The sequence below is a fragment of the Leucopleurus acutus genome, assembly GCF_964270905.1.
Source record: "Leucopleurus acutus genome assembly, chromosome: 1".
Taxonomy (NCBI): Eukaryota; Metazoa; Chordata; class Mammalia; order Artiodactyla; family Delphinidae; genus Leucopleurus; species Leucopleurus acutus.
The window spans coordinates 82,722,570-82,746,048 of NC_139142.1; the positions used below are offsets into that span (position 1 = coordinate 82,722,570).

Sequence of the window (23,479 nt, forward strand, 5' to 3'; positions counted from 1 at the left end):
CCGGGTCCAGGAAGATCCCACATGCCGCGGAGCGTCTGGGCCCGTGAGCCATGGCCACTGAGCCTGCGCGTCCGGAGCCTGTGCTCCCCAATGGGAGGGGCCACAACGGTGAGAGGCCCGAGTACCGCAAAAAAAAAAAAAAAAAAAAAAGATGGCTGGACATTTTCCATAGGACTTTTTCCTCATCATTGTTAGATTCTCCTAGAAGTTAACTTATGCATATTTCTTCTACAACTCTAGACAATTAGAATTTTGGTGAAAATTTTTACTTTTTTCTTTTTTTAGAATAAACCAATGTATCTGTATAGCATATAAATCACTTAGTTCTTCTCTAAAACTGCCCTGTCCAATACAGTAGTCACTAGCTACATGTGGATACTGAGCACCTAAAATGTGACTAGTCCAGACCAAGATGTGATACATATATATATTAGTTCATTAATAATTTTATATTGATTATACATTACAACAATAATAGGCAGTGTGTTGGGTTAAATAAAACTTCACCTGTTTGTTTTTACCTTTTTAAAGTGACTATTACAAGACTTGAAGTTATTGATATATATGTTGGTTGTACTGTATTTCTTTGGATGGTGCTGATCTAGAATGTTAGTCCATCGTGCCAGGATTCTTATTATCATTTCTATTTACTCTGCAAATACTCTCTGGGCCATCACCAGTGGCATTTTGCAGGCATTTTGCTCCCTCCATTACAGCCTGCGAAATGCCTGTCGCTAATCACTCGCTTACCCGCAAAGTGACTCCTGTCTCTACTGCAAGTTCCTGCACTACTTTGAGCACTCTGTGCTCCTTGTGATCAGAGTTCTTCCCCTTGATGTTTGCCCTCTGTGCCATCTGTATTCACTTTAGCAACAGGGAGAGGTTATAACCTGCTTCCACTGGGGGAAGGTGTAACTTTCAGTTTGGGGTTGAAACTCACATCCCACAAGGCAGACACACTGAAGTGCCACAGAAATTCCCCTGCAAGACTCATTGATTCCCTTAACCCCACTGATGCACTAGCATGAAATGTTAAACATTTTATATCTGACTGGAAGTAGGCTACCGTATCAATGAGTATTACTTTCATTAAAAAAAAAAACAAAAAACCCACAAGACCTGCCTGACATAGCCAAGGTTGGTGTTTCTAACTTAAGAGATAGGTCAGGGCTTCCCTGGTGGCATAGTGGTTAAGAATCCGCCTGCCAGTGCAGGGAACACAGGATCGAGCCCTGGTCCGGGAAGATCCCACGTGCCGTGGAGCAACTAAGCCTGTGCACCACAACTACTGAGCCTGTGCTCTAGAGCCCGTGAGTCACGACTACTGAAGCCCGCGCTCCTACGGCCCATACTCCGTAACAAGAGAAGCCACTGCAATGAGAAGCCCGCGCACCGCAACAAAGAGTAGCCCCTACTCACCTTAACTAGAGAAAGCCCGAGCGCAGCAATGAAGACAAAACGCAGCCAAAACCAAATTAATTTATTTTAAAAAAGAGAGAGATCGGTCAGAGGTCAGCAGATAAGGGGTGATGCAGTGGCTTCATGACAGCATCACTGCCCCATCCTCCTTTATCTTTCTGCTCTGCCCCCGTGTTCTCCAGATGCCTCCTGAAGGTTCAAGAAATATTTCTATGCTCCAACCAAGAAGAGAAAGGATGAAGGGCAAAGGGCATATGTCAGCTGAGTCTTTCTCTTTTTATCAGAACATGCCTGCTTCTACCCCATTGGCCAGAACTGGTGCACAGGGCCACCCCTAGATATAAGGGAATCTGAGACTGCGAGTATTGTAAACTAGGCAAATGGATGTCCCAGAGTTTTATCAGTAAGGAAGAAGTTATAAATGGGGTAGGCAATTGGTAATGTCTACCAAAGACATGTTATAATCATTTTATTACAAATATGATTGCAGTTCTTCTAGAGAGATAGAAAAACTACCTAGAGATATGGAGATTACAGAAAAATCCAACACAACCTACAGTCTTCATGCAGGGTACAAAATTGGGAGAACAGAAGCCTTGAGAATAAAACATCTATTATGTGAATCATTTCATGTTACTGAACTTCTACTTGTTTGAATAGTCCTTATAGTAACCTTCAGCATCGCCTTTGTTGATAGGATAAGTTTAATTAACACACCAATAAAAACGTTTCTCTAAGTTCAGTTCAGGTCCTATCAAACAGCTGCTCATACAACTTTATCATCCTGCCATTAAATATGGCCCTATTCTACTTTTACAATTTTATTTTCCTCTGTTCCCTTCCAGTCAAAAGGCTTTGTCGCACGTCATTTGCAAAATTCCAAACTCCTGTCACCAATCTGATCGAATAACAAATTCAGCATTCCACTTCTACATTTATCTGAAGCAACTGTCATTGTTATTAAGAACCAATGTCTTTGCCCTCTTTGCAAATCTCAATCACCACCACTAGAAGAGCTTTTTTAATAATAATTTTTAAAAAACCATAGAAACATAGCTTTTAATACCCACAAGTGTTAAGGTCCGTGTGATGCCAAGTTGAGACTAGGAGAGCTGTGTTGGCGGTAGATGCTGGGCTGGCAGCTGGGGTGCACACTCACTAAGTGACCCTCTCCCAAACAAGAGCGCTGCAGAAAGCCTGGTTCACATTCTTGCTTCAGAAAAGTTCAAATTTCCAAAACGTCATGTATCTCTGTGTCATTAGCATGAAGTCAAACCTTCGTATTAATCCATAAAAGCCACTGATCTTGCCTACTATTCCCTAAAATGGCCCAAGCTTTCCCGTATCTAGCCCTTTTCTACAAAGTATCTTCTTTCTATAATACCCACTCCCATCTACACAAAGGAAAGCCCTACACATTTCCCAAGATTCAACTCAGATTTCACATTTTCCACATAGCCTTCCCAGATCCCTCCGCTATAATCCTTCTCTATTTTGAACAAATTATAGCACTTTTTTTGCACTTCTCTCATGTCCCTTGTTTTTTCTGCTTTATATTATCATATTTGTTTACCAGTCCTATCCTCTCCCACTAGATCGAAACTTGAATCTATACTCCACCAAATGCTGACAAGGATGTGGACCAATAAGAACTCTCATTCCTCGGTGGTAGAAATGCAATGGTATAGCCACTTTGGAAGACAGTTTGACAATTTCTTACAAAGTTAAACATAGGTTGCCATAAGATTCAACAATTGCTCTCCTGGTATTTACCTAAATAAGCTGAAATTTTATGGCCACACAAAAACCTGCATCCAAATGTTTGTAGTAGCTTTATTCATAATTGCCAAAACTTGGAAGCAACCAAAATGTGCTTTGGTAGATGAATGTGGTAGATCCACAGAATGGAATATTTTTCATCGATAAAAAGAAATGAGCTATTAAGCCACAAAAAGACATGAATAAATTTTTTTTCTTTTTTTTTGAATTTTATTTTTTTTACACAGCAGGTCCTTATTACTTATCTATTTTATACACATCCGTGTATACATGTCAATCCCAATCTCCCAATTCATCACACCACCCCCCCACCCCCGCTTTCCCCCCCCGGTGTCCATATGTTTGTTCTCTACATCTGTGCCTCTATTTCTGCCTTGCAAATTGGGTCATCTATACCATTTTTCCAGATTCCACATATATGCGTTAATATATAATATTTGTTTTTCTCTTGCTGACTTACTTCACTCTGTATAACAGTCTCTAGGTTCATCCACAAAAAAGACATGAATAAATTTTAAATACATATTGCTAAGTGAAAGAGATCAATCTGAAAATTCTATACACTGTATTATTCCAACTATATGACATTCCGAAAACTACATGACAGTAAATATACGACATTTTGGAAAATTATGAAGACAGTAAAAAGATCAGTGGTGGCCAGGGATTCATGGGGGGAGAGGGAGGGATGAATAGGTGGTACACATGGGATTTTTAGGGCAATGAAGCTATTATTCTGTATGATATTGTAATGATGGGTACGTGTAACACACTTGTTAAAACCCACAGACTGTACAACACAATTATGGACTTTAGTTAATCATAATGTATCAGGGGGCTTCCCTGGTGGCGCAGTGGTTGAGAATCCGCCTGCCAATGCAGGGGACACGGGTTCGAGCCCTGGTCCGGGAGGATCCCACATGCCATGGAGCAACTAAATCCATGTGCCACAACTACTGAGCCTGCGTTCTAGAGCCCACAAACCACAACTACTGAGCCCACGTGCCACAACTACTGAAGCCCACGCACCTAGAGCCCCTGCACCACAACAAGAGAAGCCACCGAAATGAGAAGCCTGCGCCCCGCAACGGAGAGTAGCCCCCGCTCGCCACAACTAGAGAAAGCCCGCACACAGCAACAAAGACCCAACACAGCCAAAAATAAATAAATAAAATTAATCTATTAAAAAAAAATAATGTATCAATATTGTCTTATCAATTGTAAGAAACACACCACACTAATGCAAGACAATAATAGGGGAAATTTCAGGGCCCCAATAGTGGTGAAAAGATACATGGGAACTCTGTGCTTTTTGCTCACTTTTTTTCTGTAAACCTAAAACTGTCCTGAAAAATAAAGTCAATTTTAAATGTTTTAATGAATCAGGGAGTTCATTTCTTTATTAAATCTGGTGCGTGTCCCAATTAAAACTGTTCAATGTAAAAGGTTCGAGTATAAAGAGCTAACACTGTAAAAGCTAAAGCTAAGAGAGGCAGTAAGAGAGGCAGGTAAGCAATTGGAAAAAATCCATTTTACTGGGGAAAAATAATAACAGTGGTGTATTCTTACAAATGTAGGTTGTGTGTGATTATAATATACCTTTTTCTTTCTTCTGCCCTGGAGTCCAGAGACTGATGTGCTATTCTAGAAAAGCTACATAACTTTTCTCTGGCTGATTTGAAAACACTGGTGTTCTCACTAGAGGGATGATGCAAAGATTTAGAAAAGTTACAGAAAGATGTGGGGAAAATAAGTGTAAGTTCCAGGATCCTGTGCAGAGATCAAGGAAGGTCTAATTCCAAGAATTTCCACTTCATATTTTCATTTCTATGAGTTCTAATTGGTTCCATTTCAAATCTCAAAAGCCCCTTTGATTTCTTTAAATATATTAGGCAGACTTATTTTACACTCTGAAATATACTGTTCCAAACTGCAGTCTATGTGGAACTGATTCTGCAGTGTGTTTTTTCTATTAACTATTGCTTATGGTGGCTTATTTTCTTATGGTTGTTTTGAGGGGGAAAGGGGATCTTTACTGTGAATTCATGGTCCTTAAACTTTATTTGTGGGAATTCTATAAGGATTTAAATTTTCTTCTAGAATAGATTTCCCTTTCTTTCTATCAGGAGTCAGGAGTACTCTAAGTTCTCTAAGACCACGTTCAACTAAACATTCAACCTGGGGTTTCTCAGGCTCTGCAAAGAGTGTGAATTCAAACCCAAAACCTACCTTCATGCAGACTTGTAGTTAGAAATTCTCATGGGAGACTTTTTTTCCCATTTCACCCACAACCAAAGCAGAGATAGATACATAGATAGATACACATACTTACATAAATGCATACATAGGAACATACATACACACATATACATACATACATATATACATACATACATACATGAGAGCACAAGGTTTCTACCACTCCCTCTCCAGAGCAGGTTTTTCCTCATCCACTGAGGTTTTAATCATATGGTTGCCAACTCCTCAGCCTCAGGCTCTATCGCCTGAGCCCCCTACACACAGCCTGTTAAAACCCAGGCTTGGGGCCATTGGAGATCATTAGATACCCCAGGGACAAAAGCTGGCTCCAGTGGCTACTTACCCCTCCTGCTTCATACTGCCTTTTCATCTCTGTCCTCCAAGAGATTCCCTTATGTTTCTGCCAGCTCAGCCATGCTTTAAAAATTACTTTTCAAAAAACACATTTTATCCAGCATATTTAGCTTTTCCTTACTAAGGGAAGTTTCTCTAAACTCTAGTTGGCCCTAGAGCTAGAAGTAGAACCCACCTACTTACAGACCTGGCACAAGGGCTGGCTGAAAGGCCACTGTTTTCTCTTATTTCTAAGTATGAAACTTTATATGATTCATAATTCCAGGTAGTATTTTTCATTTTGTTTCAGCTTTTTCAACTTCCTTCCATGGCCATGTTCCACATGGCCCAACTGGTCCCACTCTGGCCCCAGTTCCACACAATGAATGTGGTCTGGTCCCCAACCTGACATGAGTCACTCTGGCCTCACCAGCAGAGGTGAGGAATGGACCCGCACTCAGTGCTCCTCCAAGAGTGGCCTGATGGCAATGCCAGGCCTCAACCTGATTGTTACTGGTCTGCTATGAGATAAAGAGCCACGCCAGCATTTAAATCAGCCACATCATTAAGCAAGCTTTTCTTGATGAAGTAAAGAGTGTATGGATTTACGTTTTGGTCACATTTCTTTACGCCACCGGTAACAAACAGTTCTCTGACCATCTATGCTGATATCACTGCTTTAGATAATCCCTGCTTTGGCCAGAGGGAGCCTGAGATGGTAACCAGAAGTAGATCTAGGGTCTGAAGGTCTAGTTAAAAAAAACTGGCTGTAGCTGGTTGAAGAGGTAATAAAAGGATTAAAGACTACATATGAATATTAATAACTAACATTTCCATTGGGAAAGAGTCATTCAAGAATTTAATATACAGGGCCTTCCCTGGTGGCGCAGTGGTTGAGAGTCTGCCTGCCGATGCAGGGGACACGGGTTCGTGCCCCGGTCCGGGAAGATCCCACATGCCGCCGAGCGGCTAGGCCCGTGAGCCATGGCCACTGAGCCTGCGCGTCCGGAGCCTGTGCTCCGCAATGGGAGAGGCCACAACAGTGAGAGGCCTGCGTACTGCAAAAAAAAAAAAAAAAAAAAAAATTTAATATACTAAAAGAATGATGCTAACAATGACCTCAGGTGTTGAAAAAGAAATTAAACAGTATTCCTACCCCATGTTAACATCCAAATAATAGGCTTAATTTCAACCTCTAAAATTGTCATCATTTTTATCTATGCATTCTAATTTTATGTTGATAAATGCTATAATGGTTAAATGTGTTTTATGTATATGCATTATAATTTTTTATAATACTTCTTTCACTTTATATAATTATATTAATTATATTCTTCAATGTGCTATTATTTGCTTATTTCTTGAAGCATGTCCATGCACTTGTTCCAGGTAATCACATCCACGGCATATGGCCTCAACCAATGAACTCTGAAAATCAATTCAAAGAGCAAAATTTGAGTTATGCTAAAATCTAACTAGCTTTATTATATATTTCTAGAGCCTCTGCTCAGCAATAAAGCTTTAAGGAAAAACAAGTAGTATTATGAAACAAAATTGCCATCAAAATTCTCATTCTGAAGATGACTTTCAAGATATGGCACATTATCATTCAGAAACAGCCCAATACTACACCCAACAACAATATCAGGTCCACATTACCATAATACATGTGAAGAATCATAGTCCAGAAGACAATATCCTTAATACTCATAAAAACATTTTTATTGTGTAAGCAGAATACAAGGTATATTTATATCTCCTTTTGTTCCAAATTGGATTTAAAACTGAAATCTACTAACGTATTTTATAAATGGATTAAAAATGATAGTGGAAACAAAATAAGTCAATGAAAAAACATCTAATTATCCTTAATATCTCATTTCCAAAGCACTATAGCTAGCTGTGTTTTCAATTTATCCTACACTATATTCAAATGTCACATGTAACCAATAACTTTTAAAAGGTTACTGGCTCATTTATTCATTCCACAATAACTCCTGAACACTAGCCACGTACCTGTAACTGCTACATGCTGTTTCTCAACCAGTAAATGATACTATTCAGTTGCAAGAAGTTTTGTCAAACTTCCGCATCAAATTATACATATATATACATACATGTGAAATTTTAATGTTCTACTTACTTGTTTCAAAATGTGTTTCTTTGCCTATGACTAAGAGAACAAATTTTGTAAGGTCTGTTTACCTATCAACGTGTAAATCTCACTTTCAAAATTTCACAACCAAATATTTTTCATCATTATTGCATACACCTGCCATCACCTACAGAAGAAAAACAAAGAGGTCTTTGTATACTCTATAAAAAAATACCAGTTTTAGGTGTCAATGTTATTTTATCCAGCTTCCTGAGAGCTGTTACAAATGAAAAAATAAGATTAAATAACTCCTACAGTTCTGAACAATGGCACCAAAGAAAGAGTACAATTACTTTTCCAACTCAGCCTTAGTTAATGTATGAAAACTAAAGGATACTAGTTAGTCTTCCAGTTTAACCACAAACATGTCAGGTTTGTTTGGAGTTCTGTTGAATTTGTAAAAGATGTATAACAGTTAGTAACAGCTTAACAGTTTTAGAATAAAGCCGACATTTGTGAGTAGCCCCAAATCTTAGCTGAAAATTGGCTGAACTATACAGGTGTGACCTAGAGAGGTTGCATTTAATGAAACGTCCACAGGTTGAAGTGTCAAAAGAATTGGGGATTGGCCCAAGTCTATCAATAACTAATTGTGAGTCCCTGAAAAATCATTTAACTGTTCAAGACTTTGGTTTCTGATCCATGGAACTGGCTCACGTGACCTCTAAGGCCCCTTCAGCTCTCACATTCTATAATTCCAATTCCAATTCTGGCATGTTTAGCAATTGAAGGTAGACCCTCCATCCATTCACTGAGCAGAAGAAACCCTCCAGTCTTCTGACTGGGGTCCATGTATTCTTACACTAGGTTAAATGGCAAGAGCATGTCAAAATAAGAATCAGAACACAAGGATTTATCATCCTTTGTGAACCACATTCTTATCCACAATGCTCAGCAACAGGCTTCGAGTGCTAAACATTTTGATGCAATCATGACAATGCAGTTCACCAAACAAGGCCAAGCTCAGTGGTTTCCAGGCAACCGAAAAGGGAAAGAATGTAGAAAGAAATAGTAGAGACTTCAAATGATGAAAAAAATGAATTAAGTTCAAACAGAGAATCAAAAAGAGAGAAGAGAATCAATAAAGACCTAAAAAGTACGGTCAGTGCATTTAGAATGAATGGAACCGTGGAAAGCTTTTCCCACCAATACTAACAAAACATCTTTGAGAATATTTTATCATTAAAGGAGTCAATGAGATAGATCATATTGACGATTCTTTCTTGGAAAATGCAAAAACTAAAATTGAATTCTTTTGATTTGTGAAAGCTAGAATTATTATGCAACTTCATTAATGGCATTTTTACATAATCCTAGAAGTTAAAGATGTTATTTGTTTTTTTAAAAATCCCCTTAGTTTTATTATCGCAATGGAATATTCAATACCTCAGAAAAATTAGACCAAACGTGAATTATTATTTCTTTACATTACCCAAAAAGTTCCATTACACTAAAGGATTAAAATGTGTATAAATAAAACAAGGAAATAATAGAATTGCCTCAATTATGACTCCCCGTTCTTTAGGAATAATGGAATTTTAATAAAAAGTAGAAAAATAAAGCTAAGCTATAAATACATATTCTACTTCCCTTCAGGTTGTTGTCAGTATATATACATAAATACATTACATAGTTATAGTTGATACTTAGAATCTGTCTAGAATTTTTATTTTTATGTTTTGTATCACTCATTCCCAATTAAAAGTCCTTTCTTGACAAAATTCATATACTTGTCACTTTTATTATCCCATCATGGTATTAAATGGGTTAAGATGCTATAAATGCTTTGACATTCTATTTGAGAGCATTTAAGTTGTTTCTTGTTTGGTTTGGTTTGGTTTGGTTTTGCTTGGGTGTTATTTCTTTGGAAATATTCCTAAAATATTCTTTGGAATTAAGCAGGTCAAAAATATAAAAAACGTAAGAGCTGTTGCTATAACATTGACCCGTTGCTTCCCAGAGGGAAAGATAACCAATTTAAAGAGCTACCAATAATGTTCACATATCACTGTCCACACCTCTCCTCCTAGCATATAATTATATCACATTTATCATTGTTTTTGCTGGTCTGGTAAATGTACAGAGTGCCTAAACGTTGCTTGAATATGAATTTTAATCACTGGTCTGGTGAAGCTGAACATTATTCCTTGTGACCCACTCTATTTTTCTAAATGCATAAACACCACTTATTGAGAGACAATAAGTAGCAATCTTTTGTATGCATCAATGCATTTCATATTTTTAAACATTAATTCTGTTTACAAATGCAATACATGTAGGTTACTGAAAGTAAGAAGATAAAGAAAAGTATGAGAAATAATATAAATATCACCCATAATCCCAACACACTTTTCCCTTTAAACAGAGTATGTTATAAAAAGTGAATTTCCTTTTTCACCTCCCCATCCATCCTATCCCCACTAAAAGTAAGCACTCTTAAGCATTTGGTACATATTTTTATCCTTGGTACAGGAATTTTCTATGACTTTTTTTGTTTATAAAAATGGTATAATACTGATCATTGTCTTATGCAAAAGGCACTTTTTCCTTAATATGATATCACAGACATCTTTCCAAGTTACACAGATATCTACCTCATTCTTTTGATGGCAGTATGGGATTCTATTATGGTATATATGTTATAAAACCAGGTCAAAGAAGGGCAAAGGGGTCCCAGCTGCTATCTGGGGTATACATATCACATTTGTTCTTTTTTTAATTTTAGTTATGGCCTCATACGTACCACCAATTCCCTTGCCTCTTTGACCTTCCACTGCAATCACCCAACCTCTTCTCATCCCTGCCTCAACTCACAACCCATTTTCTCCATTTTTGGTGGACTGCTGAGGGCCGTCAGAGAAGACTCCAAGCCTTACTGGCTGGCACCATCTTACAGCAGGGGTTTCCAGCCTCAGCTGGGCAGTCTTCATTGTTTACCACGGTTTCTTTCTCACCCTCACAAGGTCTATTCCCGTCCTTTCCTACCCTGCTTCAAGGCCCTATCCCCACTCTACCTCTCATTCTGATCATATGGCTTGACCTCTAATTTACAGAGTAAATAGAGAACATTCAGGCATGACCTCTCTCACCTTCTCTTCATCTCTGAACCTGCCCTTCTAGGCCATCTTTCCTTTCTTTCATCCTGAGTCAGGAAAAGGGCATCTTGATTCTTCTCCAAGGCTTATCCCTCTGTCTTCAATTTCATCCTCTATACTATACCCTTCCCCTTCCTTATCATAGAAACAAGCTTATGTAAATGCCATATTAATAATGTTAATAACAACAATAACAATTTAAGTGCAATTTACATAGCACTTAAAATGTGTCAGACCCTGTTCAAAACACTTTATGTATGTTAACTAATTTAATCTTCATATCAGCCTGTGAGGTAGGTATTAATTACAACTCTCCCCATTTTTCAGATCTAGGAACTGAAGCACAGAGAGGTCAGGAGACCTGCCCAAGGTCACACAGAGAGTAAGTACAGAGTTGAGATTCAAACCCAAGCAGTTTGGCTCTTAACCACTATGTCCCATGTGTAGAAGCTTACATAACGGAACTATAACCCAGGGAGGTAATAAAAAGCAGAGTGGGGTTAGAAGACTGAGTGGGCAGAGAAGCCTATAGAGCACCAAAACAAGGGAAAGTGACTCTCAGAGCTAGATGGGATTAGAGGTACCAGAGGGTACTGTATGGCAAATGATGGAGAGAGTATTTGTGGGGTTTGTTGCCAACTCTATGAATATGGCTACTTCCATTTTCTCCTAATTCTATTATCTCAAATTATCTCCACACAAGTAGTTAGCCTGACAGATCATGGTCAAAGCCAATACTCCTAACCCCATGGGAACCAACTAGGTGAGAGGTGAATGGCTCAGCACAAATCCTCCCCCAACATGTGAAAAACAGCTCAAAGCACAACACCTTCACATGCTCACCATACACAAGCTGCCTACTTGTGCTGGAGAAACTGACCTACCATCCAGCCACTTTTTTTTTATTATTGGAGTACAGCTGATTTACAATGTTGTGTTAGTTTCAGGTGTACAACAAAATGATTCATATATATATATTCTTTTTCATATTCTTTTCCATTATAGCTTATTACAAGATACTGAATATAGTTCCCTGTGCTATATAGTAGGTCCTTGTTGTTTATCTATTTTATATATAGTAGTGTGTATACGTTAATCCCAAACTTCCTAATTTATACCTCCCTCCCCCCTCCCTTTCCCCATAGTTTGTTTTCTCTGTCTGTGAGGCTAGTTCTGTTTTGTAAATAAGTTCCTTCATATCATTTTTTAGATTCCACATGTAAGTAATATCATATGATATTTGTCTTTCTCTGTCTGACTTACTTCAGACTACTTCTTAATTACTAATATTACAAATTAATATTAACTAATATTACTTCTGACTAATACTTATTTAGGATGATAATCTCTAGGTCCAGCCATACTGCTCCAAATGGCATTATTTCATTCTTTTTCACAGCTGAGTAATATTCCATTGTATATATGTACTGCATCTTCTTTACCTATTCATCTGTTGATGGACATTTAAGCTGCTTCCATGTCTTGGCTATTGTAAATAGTGTGCTATGAACACTGGGGTGCGTGTATCTTTTCAAATTAGAGTTTTCATCTTTTCCAGACATGTGCCCAGGAATGGGACCTAATACTTAAACCCTCCCTACAGCTACCTAGCAAGTGTCACTCCAGCCTAATTTGAAATCCTTACCCCTGAAAGATCACTCCCACTGAGATCATTCTAACTTTCTTCCTTAGTATTTCGCAGAAATCTGTTGCTTTGCAGCTTCCCAATCACCATGCTTTTTTCCCTATACTATAAAGAATAAAAATAATACTTCAAATGTTAGTCCTTCAGATCTCTTCGGGAAGTTTTCATGAATGATTTTTCTACCAAACCATCCATTCCCTCCTTCCCCACAACACACACACACACACACACACACACACTCTTACACACACTCTCACACATACACATGTGCATGTCCTTTCTTCACCAGGCTGACTAAACACACTCAGCCTCCTCAACAACCCTTCACATGAGCTGGTTTTCATACCTTCTTTATCCTTGTCCCTCTACTATCCAAGTATGATCAGCTTTGCTCACCTCTTCCTTCATGTGTAGCACAGCAGCTACATTATAGTTCTGACTCATTCTGAGTGAATCCAAAAGATTTGTCTCACATATGCTGCTTCTAGTAGCCATTACTCATTCTGCCTCTACTTATGCAGCTGGTGCTCAGGCCCCTGCATGCCCACTGAATTTCATAGTATATTTTGAGCCTCACCCGCATTTCAGTGTGCCTACTTCCCCTAGCTCCTGAAAGCAGGATCCACTGATACCAATACCACCACCACCTCCAGATTAAATCAAATCCCACTTCTTCCACCAATCTTGACCAATGCAAATGTGGATCCACAGCCTCAGGCTACCATCGGAAACATAGGATTAAGTCACTTTTCCAGCCTTTACTCACAAACCAATCCTGGGATCCAGGTGGCTCCAGGAGCACCCCACAGGGCTCCTGCATTGCCCCTTAGCTCACTCTTTCCTACTTCTATCCCTAAGAGTAGTTGTATTTAGATTTGATCCTTTAATCACCAATTCAATGGCCACAGATTACTTCTTTCACCCAAATCATTGATCTGGAAACAATGCTCCATTGCAATAGGGAGAATAAGACAAAATTAGCCATTTCTAGAAGCTATATCATTCAGAAAACATAGTCTTTGGTCTGTAGGCAACAGGCTAACTTTTCTATATATATAAAAGACAATGTCATATTCTCCTGAAAAGTGTTACTAAATTTCCAAAAGTAACGTTCAACAGAAGATTTAAACCAATTAATACTAAATATTTAGGAAGCACACAAACTAAGCCTTAGATACTATAAGTAACACCATCTCTCACCAAAAATAAGTACGCCAAGAATCACAAGCAGAAGGACAGAGGTCATCTAGCCTCACTCCCTTGATTTCAAAGTTATAAAACTAAGTGTCTAAGAGACTGAGTGACTTATTCAAGGTAACAGAGCAGGCTACTGACATCATTGAAACAAAGACTGGGGTCTCCAGATTTCCCATCCACAAAGTACCTAGAATTCTATGAGGTACAAAGGGCTTTACAGAGTTTGAAGCAGACACAGGATCGTCCCTCAAAAGTACACACACAGTACACAGTCTATTCCACAGGCCATTATGAAACAATAAGCAATTAAAACATAAAGACAATACAGATCATTACTCATGGGCCTGTATCTACTAGATACCAGGTTCTGAAAGTGCTGACACACAAAAATGTGGAATTATCATTTATACAAGGGATTCCAAACATTTTCCAATGAATATTACTGGTTATAACAAATTTACCACACTTTAACGAAAAGACAATATTAATCAGAAAAGAAAAGCCAGTAAGTACCAGAAAGGCAGTATAGCATGGCTGTTAAAAGCTAATCATTTAACCCCTATCTCTTCCTCTCACTAGCTGTACAACCCTGAGGAAGTTACTCAACCTCTCTGTGTCTCCATCACCTCATCCATAAAATAAGGATAGTAGTGTCTACCTCACAGAGTGGTTGTAAAAATTAGGTAAGTCAATAAATCGTAAACTATTTGCAACAGTGCCTGGCACATAGTAGATACATAATAATTGTTCTCTACTTTTTTTTTTTTGCTCTTCTGTATTTATATTATTCTTTTCCACTTAGACAACAACCAACTCTTGATATTTATCATATCTCTTTAAGTCTAGCCAACCATCATATGACACTGGAATAAAATGTAAGATTTTCTAAAGGACCCAGCTTTCGAGTCAAGAATTAAATAATTTATAGAGACATGGTAGAGAAGAATGGATACAGGTCCAAGGCATAGGACAAATGACCAGAAATGAAGAGAACTGAATTATGGAGAATGACCGGCTTTGCCTACCTGGGATTGGTAGGTCTGGGATGAAAAGTGCCAACAGTTTTCAAAACCAGTCAAACCACAAACATTGTATTTACCACATCAAGTTTTCAATGCCTCACCAACCACCCCACAACTACTGGCCAAGGGCAAAGAACCCCTATGCACTTCCTAACCATTCCTACTTCTTCCCCATATCATCACACTCAAGGAGAAAAAAAAAAAAAACGCTGAGAAAATAAGAATAGAGGTCTCCCTGAAATATAATTCCATCAAATTTCCCATGAAAAGTAAGCAAAAATGAATGATAAAGAGAAGCACAATGCATTTATTCCCTCTAGATCTGTTGCCTGACTCTCATTAGGTAGACCTAGATACCCTTTAGGCCCGAGTCAGTGCTGTTGTCCATGGCTGGCAAGTGGGAAGAGCAATTCGGCTGGATGTGACCATGAGGGGTGAAGAACCTCAGTCAGGAATGATGGACACTCGTAGAAAGCTCTGAGGAGACCAGAATTTAATCAAAAGTACTTACCTGATGCTAACTCTCATGGGGCAGCATACAAAATGCAATAATGAGAGAAGAGAGTGACCAGGTTATAAGCAGCTGGACAGGAGGTGACAATGCTGAGAGAAGGGTGATACAAGTAGGGACAAGAAAGAAAAGATTTTCAAGGAGTCATAAGGAACAGTGGTAAGATATGCCCACAAATCAGAAGTACTGGTTAAAACGTCATGAGGCCTGAAGATCATGCAAGAGAACAGGATTTAGTAGGAGACAGAAAGTAGGGACTGCAATTATGATAAGACCAGCCCAAGGAGAGAGGATGTAGGTAGAATCACAAGGTCAGCCTCATCATGTTTAATTTTAGGTAAACACCAAAGTTAAATATGTAGCCAAAATTTAGAAACATTCTCTGGGTAGCTGGAAAATCATAATATCATAGAGCATTTCTAATAGGTTCAGAATATCAACCGGCTCACAATTTAGTTGATTTGAGAGTTTTCTCTCATCAACAATAATACGTCTTTAAATGGCAAGCAATTAAAACATGAAATAGGCTCAAGATGGATTTAGAATGTATTAATATTGAGTAATAATATATTATGAATTATGAACCAAAAATGGGAGTATTTAAGCTTTAAGACCAACATATAAAGATGATTTTATAGAGAATAACTACCAAATTTCTCCACACAAACAAAGAACATATATCTTTCAGACACAGAATATTAGGCATATGGATGATTATTCTGACTTCAGATCACCTTTCACAGGTTTATTATGTCATATAAATTAATTATAATACTACTTTAAGTTTTAAGAGTTCTACTTTTAGCCTTTATTCAAATCCTTACTGACAAATACCCACGTTAGCTTTCTTGCCTGATGTAACACATAAAAACAGTCATAAATCAGTCAAAGAAAATTGGAACATTTTTAACACAATCACTGGTTACTTTAAATAAAAAAAGATTTACCACATTTTCCTTCATCTTTCTTAGCTTTTCATCTATCTCTCTCAACCGATTCTGCTGATCCCGTTGCTCTTTGGTATTCTGAAGTACCTTTTCTCCTGGAGTTATTTCTGTATTTCTATCATCACCATTAAGGTCAGGTTCCTAAATAAAAAAAAAAAATTTCATGCACAGGCTGAAACTATACCATCACACATTGTTCCAGAGCAACTGAGCCCTGAATGCTGGCTTTGCTTCTCAAACAATATTTCTTCCCTTCAATATTTATAATTCACTAAACTCTTCCTACTTGAGGGAGAAAAGGTCCAACTATACTAAACAACTAAGGAAATAAACTCAATCACCTGGAAAGCAGGAAGTTAGAGTGAAAAGAGCAGCGGCTGGGAAGCAGGGACCTCGGCTCTGATCCCTGCTCTGTACTTATCAGCTTGGAATCTTGGGCAAATCAGTTTTTCTGGACTTCAAGTTCATCATACATAAATAAAATAAAATAAAATAAAAACATGCCCATCTATGTTATGAGAGGCAGCTATGTAACAGTGAAAAGAGAACTGAGCTTGGTAAAGTCAGGAGTTTTGAACCCTGTCTCTACCTGGTTCCTGACTGAGATGGCCTTAGGGGAATCAATGAACCTCTCTGAACTTCAGTTTCATCAGCAAAATGATAATAATAATATCTAGCCCAAAAGTCATCACAGTACATCGCAGGCATGCAGCAAATCTTTTTTTTTTTTTTTCTTTTTTTGCGGTACGCAGGCCTCTCACTGTTGTGGCCTCTCCCGTTGCGGAGCACAGGCTCCGGACGCGCAGGCTCAGCGGCCATGGCTCAGGCGCCCAGCCGCTCCGCGGCATGTGAGATCTTCCCAGAACGGGGCACGAACCCATGTCCCCTGCATCAGCAGGCGGAATCTCAACCACTGCGCCACCAGGGAAGCCCTGCAGCAAATCTTAGTACCTAACAAATATGAGGGACTTCCCTGGTGGCGCAGTGGTTGAGAATCCGCCTGCCGATGCAGGGGACACAGGTTTGAGCCCTGGTCCTGGAAGGTCCCACATGCCGTGGAGCAACTAAGCCCGCGTGCCACAACTACTGAGCCTGCGCTCTAGAGCCTGCAAGCCGCAACTACTGAGCCCACGTGCCACAACTACTGAAGCCCGCACGCCTAGAGCTCATGCTCCACAACAAGAGAAGCCACCGCAATGAGAAGTCCACGCACCAAAATGAAGAGTAGCCCCCATTCGCTGGAACTAGAGAAAGCCTGCGTGCAGCAATGGAGACCCAACGCAGCCAAGTTAATTAATTAATTTTAAAAAAATGAGCTGAATATGTCCTTTGAAAAGAATAAGCACTATATAAGGAAAGCATCTCATTATTATCAGCAATATTTGAATTGACAGAACCATATCCTCCCAAAGTTAGTATTGTTTCTAGGTGATTTAAATGGGTATTTCTTGACAGTAAGCTGGCCCTGTAACTATAACTAAACTTCCTACATTTCCTCCACAGATTCCCTACTCTGTTGCTATGAGGTAACTGGTATAAATGACATTTTTAAAGTTGCTTAAGCAGAATCCTCCCACGTTCTCATTCCTTACATAGAGTTGATCAAGAATAGGCACCGTTTCACTTTTAATACATCTTTAATCAAGGCCCTTCTCTCTTTCTCACTGCTGCTTCACTTCAACTAGTAGTTTTCAAACTCCAGTGGCCTTCAGTCTCACACACAGAGTCTGTGAAAATATTCAAAGGCCCAGCCTCCACCCTGGAGACTCTGACTCAATAGGTAAGGAGTGAGGACTGACCACCTGAAGCACAACTGCTCGAAAATTTGAGAACTATCAACTTAAAGTGCAAAGTTCTCACCCCTTCCCAGCCCTTCAGGCTCATCTCCCATTACCTAGGTCTCTGACCCAAAGCTTCGGCAATATTCACCACTGCTAGTTCTCCACCCTCTATGCCTCCTCCTTCCAACTCCTCATAGAGACTCCTACTCTTTCTGAGCTCAGCACAAACACGTTTTCACTATAAAATATTCCCTGACATACCCAGGAAGGGCAATTATTCTGCAGTTATGCCGCAAGTTCCCTCACTGCACTTACCACACTGTCACGGCCCAGACATGGACCCAGACTGGTCCCACTCTGTATCCCAACACAGACTACAATCCTGAAGCTGGATAAGCACTGGCCAACAGACTGTAATTTTGGTTCTCAGCAATCACACCAATGAAATTCATTTTGTATAAAATTCTACTGAGGAGACTATTAAAAGAGTATCTCAATTTCAAGAAGTGACTCTTTTACATCTTACTTTCCCCAAAAGGGGACTCACTTCTGTAGCCCTCAATCTCTAGAAGCAACCAGAGGGTGAATTATGATCAGCAATATCTTGAAGAAGGAAACCTAATGTTAGGGAGGAGTTTGGAATAGATGGTATCAAGGTCTCCTTGCAGCTCTAAGCATCCAGTATTTTATGGCCCTCTTTGAAGTAGGATACACATTGTCTCAGTCTGTTTGAGCTGCTATTACAGAATACCACAGACTGGGTGGCTTATAAACAACAGACATGTACTTCTGACAGTTCTGAAGGCTTGGAAGTCCAAGATCAAGGCTCAGGCTGATTCTGTATCTAGTGAAGGCCTGCTTCCTAGTTCCTAAATGGCCATCTTCTGGCTCTGTCCTCACATAATAAAAAGGACAAAGAAGCTCTCTGGGTCTCTTTTATAAGGGCACTTAACACATTTATGAGGGATCCATCCCCATGACCAAATTACTCCCAAAGGGCTCCCCTCCAAACACAATCACACTGGGGATTAAATTCCAACATATGAATTTGGTAAGCACACATTCTGTCTATGGAATATAGTGACCTGAAAAACACTCAAATTGTATTTCATTTTTAAATAGAAATCTTTTTTTTTTAAAAGGACACTTTAAATAATCTACAACTATGGTCTTTGAAATCATTGGCTAGGCACAAAAAAGAAAAACAGAAAGAAAAAAATGTGTAAACCAGACTTCATCAATATTTTTTAATTTTACTTATCCAAAACCACCACTAAGAAAATAGAAAAGCCACAGACAGAGAGAAAAATATAGCACACAAATCTGACACAGGACTCGTAACCAGTATATACAAGGAACTCACACAGTTCACTAAGTTCACACAGTTCACTTAGTTCACTAAGAATCAATAATATTTAAAAATCCAGTTCTAAAATGACTTGAACAGATATTTTATAAAAGAAGATAACATAAGTGATAAATAAGCACATGAAAAAGTCCTCAACATCATTAAGTCATCAGGGAAATGCAAATTAAAATCCCAATGAGGTATCACTAGCCACTAGAATGACCCACATGAAAATGTTTGTTAAAACTAAGCGTTGGAGAAGTATAGAAAAAGCAAACTCTCACACGTTGTTGGTGTCAGTATACAATGGCACAACCACTTTGGAAAACTGCTTGACAGTTTCTCAAAAAGTTAAATGTTTGTTCATGTAGCTCAGTATCAAAAAAAACAAACAGCCCAATCCAAAAATGGGCAGAAGACCTAAACAGACATTTCTCCAAAGAAGATATACAGATGGCCAACAAACACATGAAAGGATGCTCAACATCACTAATCATTAGAGAAATGCAAATCAAAACCACAATGAGGTATCACCTCACACCAGTCAGAATGGCCATTGTCAAAAACTCTACAGACAATAAATGCTGGAGAGGGTGTGGAGAAAAGGGAACCCTCTTGCACTGTTGGTGGGAATGTAAATTGATACAACCACTATAGAGAACAGTATGGAAGTTCTTTAAAAATCTAAAACTAGAACTACCATACGACCCAGTGATCCCACTACTGGGCATATACCCAGAGAAAACCATAACTCAAAAAGAGTCATGTACCACAATGTCCATTGCAGCTCTATTTACAATAGCCAGGACATGGAAGCAAGCTAAGTGTCCACTGACAGATGAATGGATAAAGAAGATGTGGCACATACATGCAATGGAATATTACTCAGCCATAAAAAAGAAACGAAATTGAGTTATTTGTAGTGAGGTGGATGGACCTAGAGTCTGTCATACAGAGTGAAGTAAGTCAGAAAGAGAAAAACAAATACCATATGCTAACACATATATATGGAATCTAAAAACAAAATGGTTCTGAAGAACCTAGGGGCAGGACAGGAATAAAGACGCAGACACAGAGAATGGACTTGAGGACACGGGGAGTGGGAAGGGTAAGCTGGGACGAAGTAAGGGAGTGGCATGGTCATATATACACTACCAAATGTAAATTAGATAGCTAGTGGGAAGCAGCCACATAGCACAGGGAGATCAGCTCTGTGCTTTGTGACCACCTAACGGGTGGGCTAAGGAGGGTGGGAGGAGATGCAAGAGGGAGGGGATATGGGGATATATGTATACAGAGAGCTGATTCACTTTGTTATACAGCAGAAACTAACATAACATGGTAAAGCAATTATACTCCAATAAAGATGCTAAAAAAAAAAAAAAAAAAAAACACCAGTCAAAGCCTTCATGTTCCTGGGTGTCAATGTTTCCTATTTATTTCATTTTCTTAGTCTTAATAAAAAGAAATAAAAATGAAAAAAAAAAGTTAAACGCTTGTCTATCCTATGACTCAGAAGTTCCACTCCTGTGAATCTATCCAAGAGAAATGAAAATGTATGACTCAAACTTTGTATACGAATGTTCAGAACAGCTTCATGCACAGAGCCAAATGCCCATCGAGACAAGAATGAGAAACTGTCATGAACATCTGATGTAAGCTGGGACAATTACTCTTTCTCCTTGACCTCTGTCTCGTGGTTAGGTTTAGTCAATGAGAGGGGAGGAGTGTTAGGAGATTGGAGTGCAGGAAGAAGAAGAGTTTGGGGTATCTTCCCCTTCCCCTCACTGCTTTGGCATTATGGTTTGGGCAGCAATGTATCCCTGAGGTGCCCATTAAGGGGAGTTTTCTTAGATTCAACTGAATATTCATTTTCAGAGGCAAACAGAGGCCACACTTGGAGCCAGTCTACTCAGAAGAATGTAAGACAGGAAACACAGCAGAGCAGTGTCAGGTATCCCTCTTCAATAGGAGTTTATGCTGCAGTCCATGTCATAACTGTATAGGTACAAGGGGCCAAGGAAGCTACCCTGGAAGATTATTCTACCACAGCTCTAGCTCTCCCTAAGCTCCAAAACACTTTTTCTTCTCCCTACCCACTGTTGCTAGTCCTAAGTGTCCCAACATCTCTTACTGGCTCCTTTAAATCTGTAAATAGTTACTTCATCTCATTATCTTCAAAATCCAAGTTGGGTGTTTTTTCTGTTCCTTGCCCAGAACTCTAACTGGTATACTGTGTATGTATGCGTGTATGTGTATGCACCTGTAGAGAAATAGACCGGAAGGAAATTTAACCTGATGGTAAAAACCTTGATGATTTTATCTTATTTTTCTTAGATGTTTTTGTATTTCCTGAATTTCTACAGTAAACATGTAATGATTTCATAAGCATAAAAAGTCATTCCTTATTTTTAAGAAAACAAAAAATTATTCTACCAAGGCTATTTTCATTCTGCTCTGACAATGTGACTCTCTGTACCCAAAAGATACTGGCCTAAAGGTGAGATTTTAGCCCCAGTTCTGCTGCTATGAGCAGCTAGGTCCTTTTGAGCAAGTCACTTTTTCTTTCTGGGTCCCAATTTCTTCTAAGAAAGTTTCTTTCAACTCTGAAAGCTTATGAGTCTGCAATTCTCCACAATTAAATCCAAGGATATATAACGTCTTTCCTCAGTCTCAGTCTCTGATAGCATAACCATATAGTACAAATATTTGAAGGACAGCATGTGATGAAAACAGAGGCCAAGAGGGAGCAAGAAAAGGCAATCACTGGTTCTGGCAAAGGTTGCTCATTGGTACATTCAAGAAGCTCCGTGGGGCCAGGAGAGGTTCTATTGTCACATCAAAGTGCCAATCAGTACCATCTGTTTTCCTGATCAGCAGAAGAAGCTTGATTTCCTCTGGTAGAAAGTTTTGAGCAGATTCTCTGACCATCCACATTGTTTATATATTTCTGAGTCATACAGAAACGCTTTTATTCAGTTAAAGTAAAATTCAGTTCAGTAAAAGCTCTCCATGATATGCACAGAATATCTAAGGAGCGACAAGAAGAGAACAGACCCTGAGGTCAAGAGGTATTTGTTGATTTGACTAATTGATTGCCAAGGGATTCTAAGTTCATCCTTAAAAAAATATCGGTGGTGTTGACTGAGCCAACAGGTGTCTTTGAAGCTAAGTAAACTCATTTCTAAAAGCCAAATACAGAGGAAATTACTCATGCCTCCATAAGTTATCTGATATGAAAATAAGGCAGGAGTTAAGGGCCAGAAAAACACAAACCTGCCTAAATAAAGCCAGCGTGCCCTGTGTTTTCAAGCTAATGGTATACTTTTCCATAGGCTACTGCTATTTCCTGGTATCAGATGGATCATTTGCCTGGCAGTACTAAAAGCAAAGAAAAAAATCTTTCAGCCAGATTGTTTTTATCATTGAAATACTTCCATGAAATGAAAGAAACCTTGACTACACAGGAGGTTTAACACAGAAAAACCAAGAAATATAAACAAAAACTGCAAAGTAATCTGTAAAACATAGGTGGCAAGAAGAATTCCCCAGATTTAGTTGGGAACGTTTGCCAGGTTAGTATCAGAGGCAAGGACGTCTGAAGTAACTTCCTGTCTATTCCTCAATTCAGAAATCCATGCTCTTGTGGCCTACTGCTATAGTTTTTTGAAATGAACAGATGGTCAATAAGATTTCTGTGCTTGTGACTAGCATACATAAAAGATTCCTCAGTTCCTGCCCTTGACCAGCATAGTAAGTAATGTGAGGTCAAGTGAACAGCATGGCTGTTACTGGAACTCTACAAATCCCTGAACTCAGTAGTAAAACATCTTTCAAGATTACATGTCTAACCATGTTTTATATTTCCTCAAGTTTAGCTAACGTTGAAACAAGAGACCAAAACACAGTTAATTGTTGGTCGGTATTCTCTTGGCAAGAAAAGAGATAAATACACCTACAATTTTCCTCAAATGTTTGTTAATTTTTG

General features: G+C 38.9%; 1 protein-coding gene across 1 annotated transcript in view; it reads right to left on the reverse strand.

Moving 5' to 3' along the window:
- FSIP1 (fibrous sheath interacting protein 1) overlaps nucleotides 1-23,479 on the reverse strand; it is a gene marked incomplete at its 5' end in the record, with an annotated part of 194,526 nt that overhangs the window by 109,975 nt on the left and 61,072 nt on the right. Inside the window, one exon of the mRNA XM_082848644.1 lies at nucleotides 16,363-16,503. Within this exon, the coding sequence (XP_082704770.1) occupies nucleotides 16,363-16,503 (141 nt within the window). The remainder of the gene's footprint in view (nucleotides 1-16,362; nucleotides 16,504-23,479) is intronic.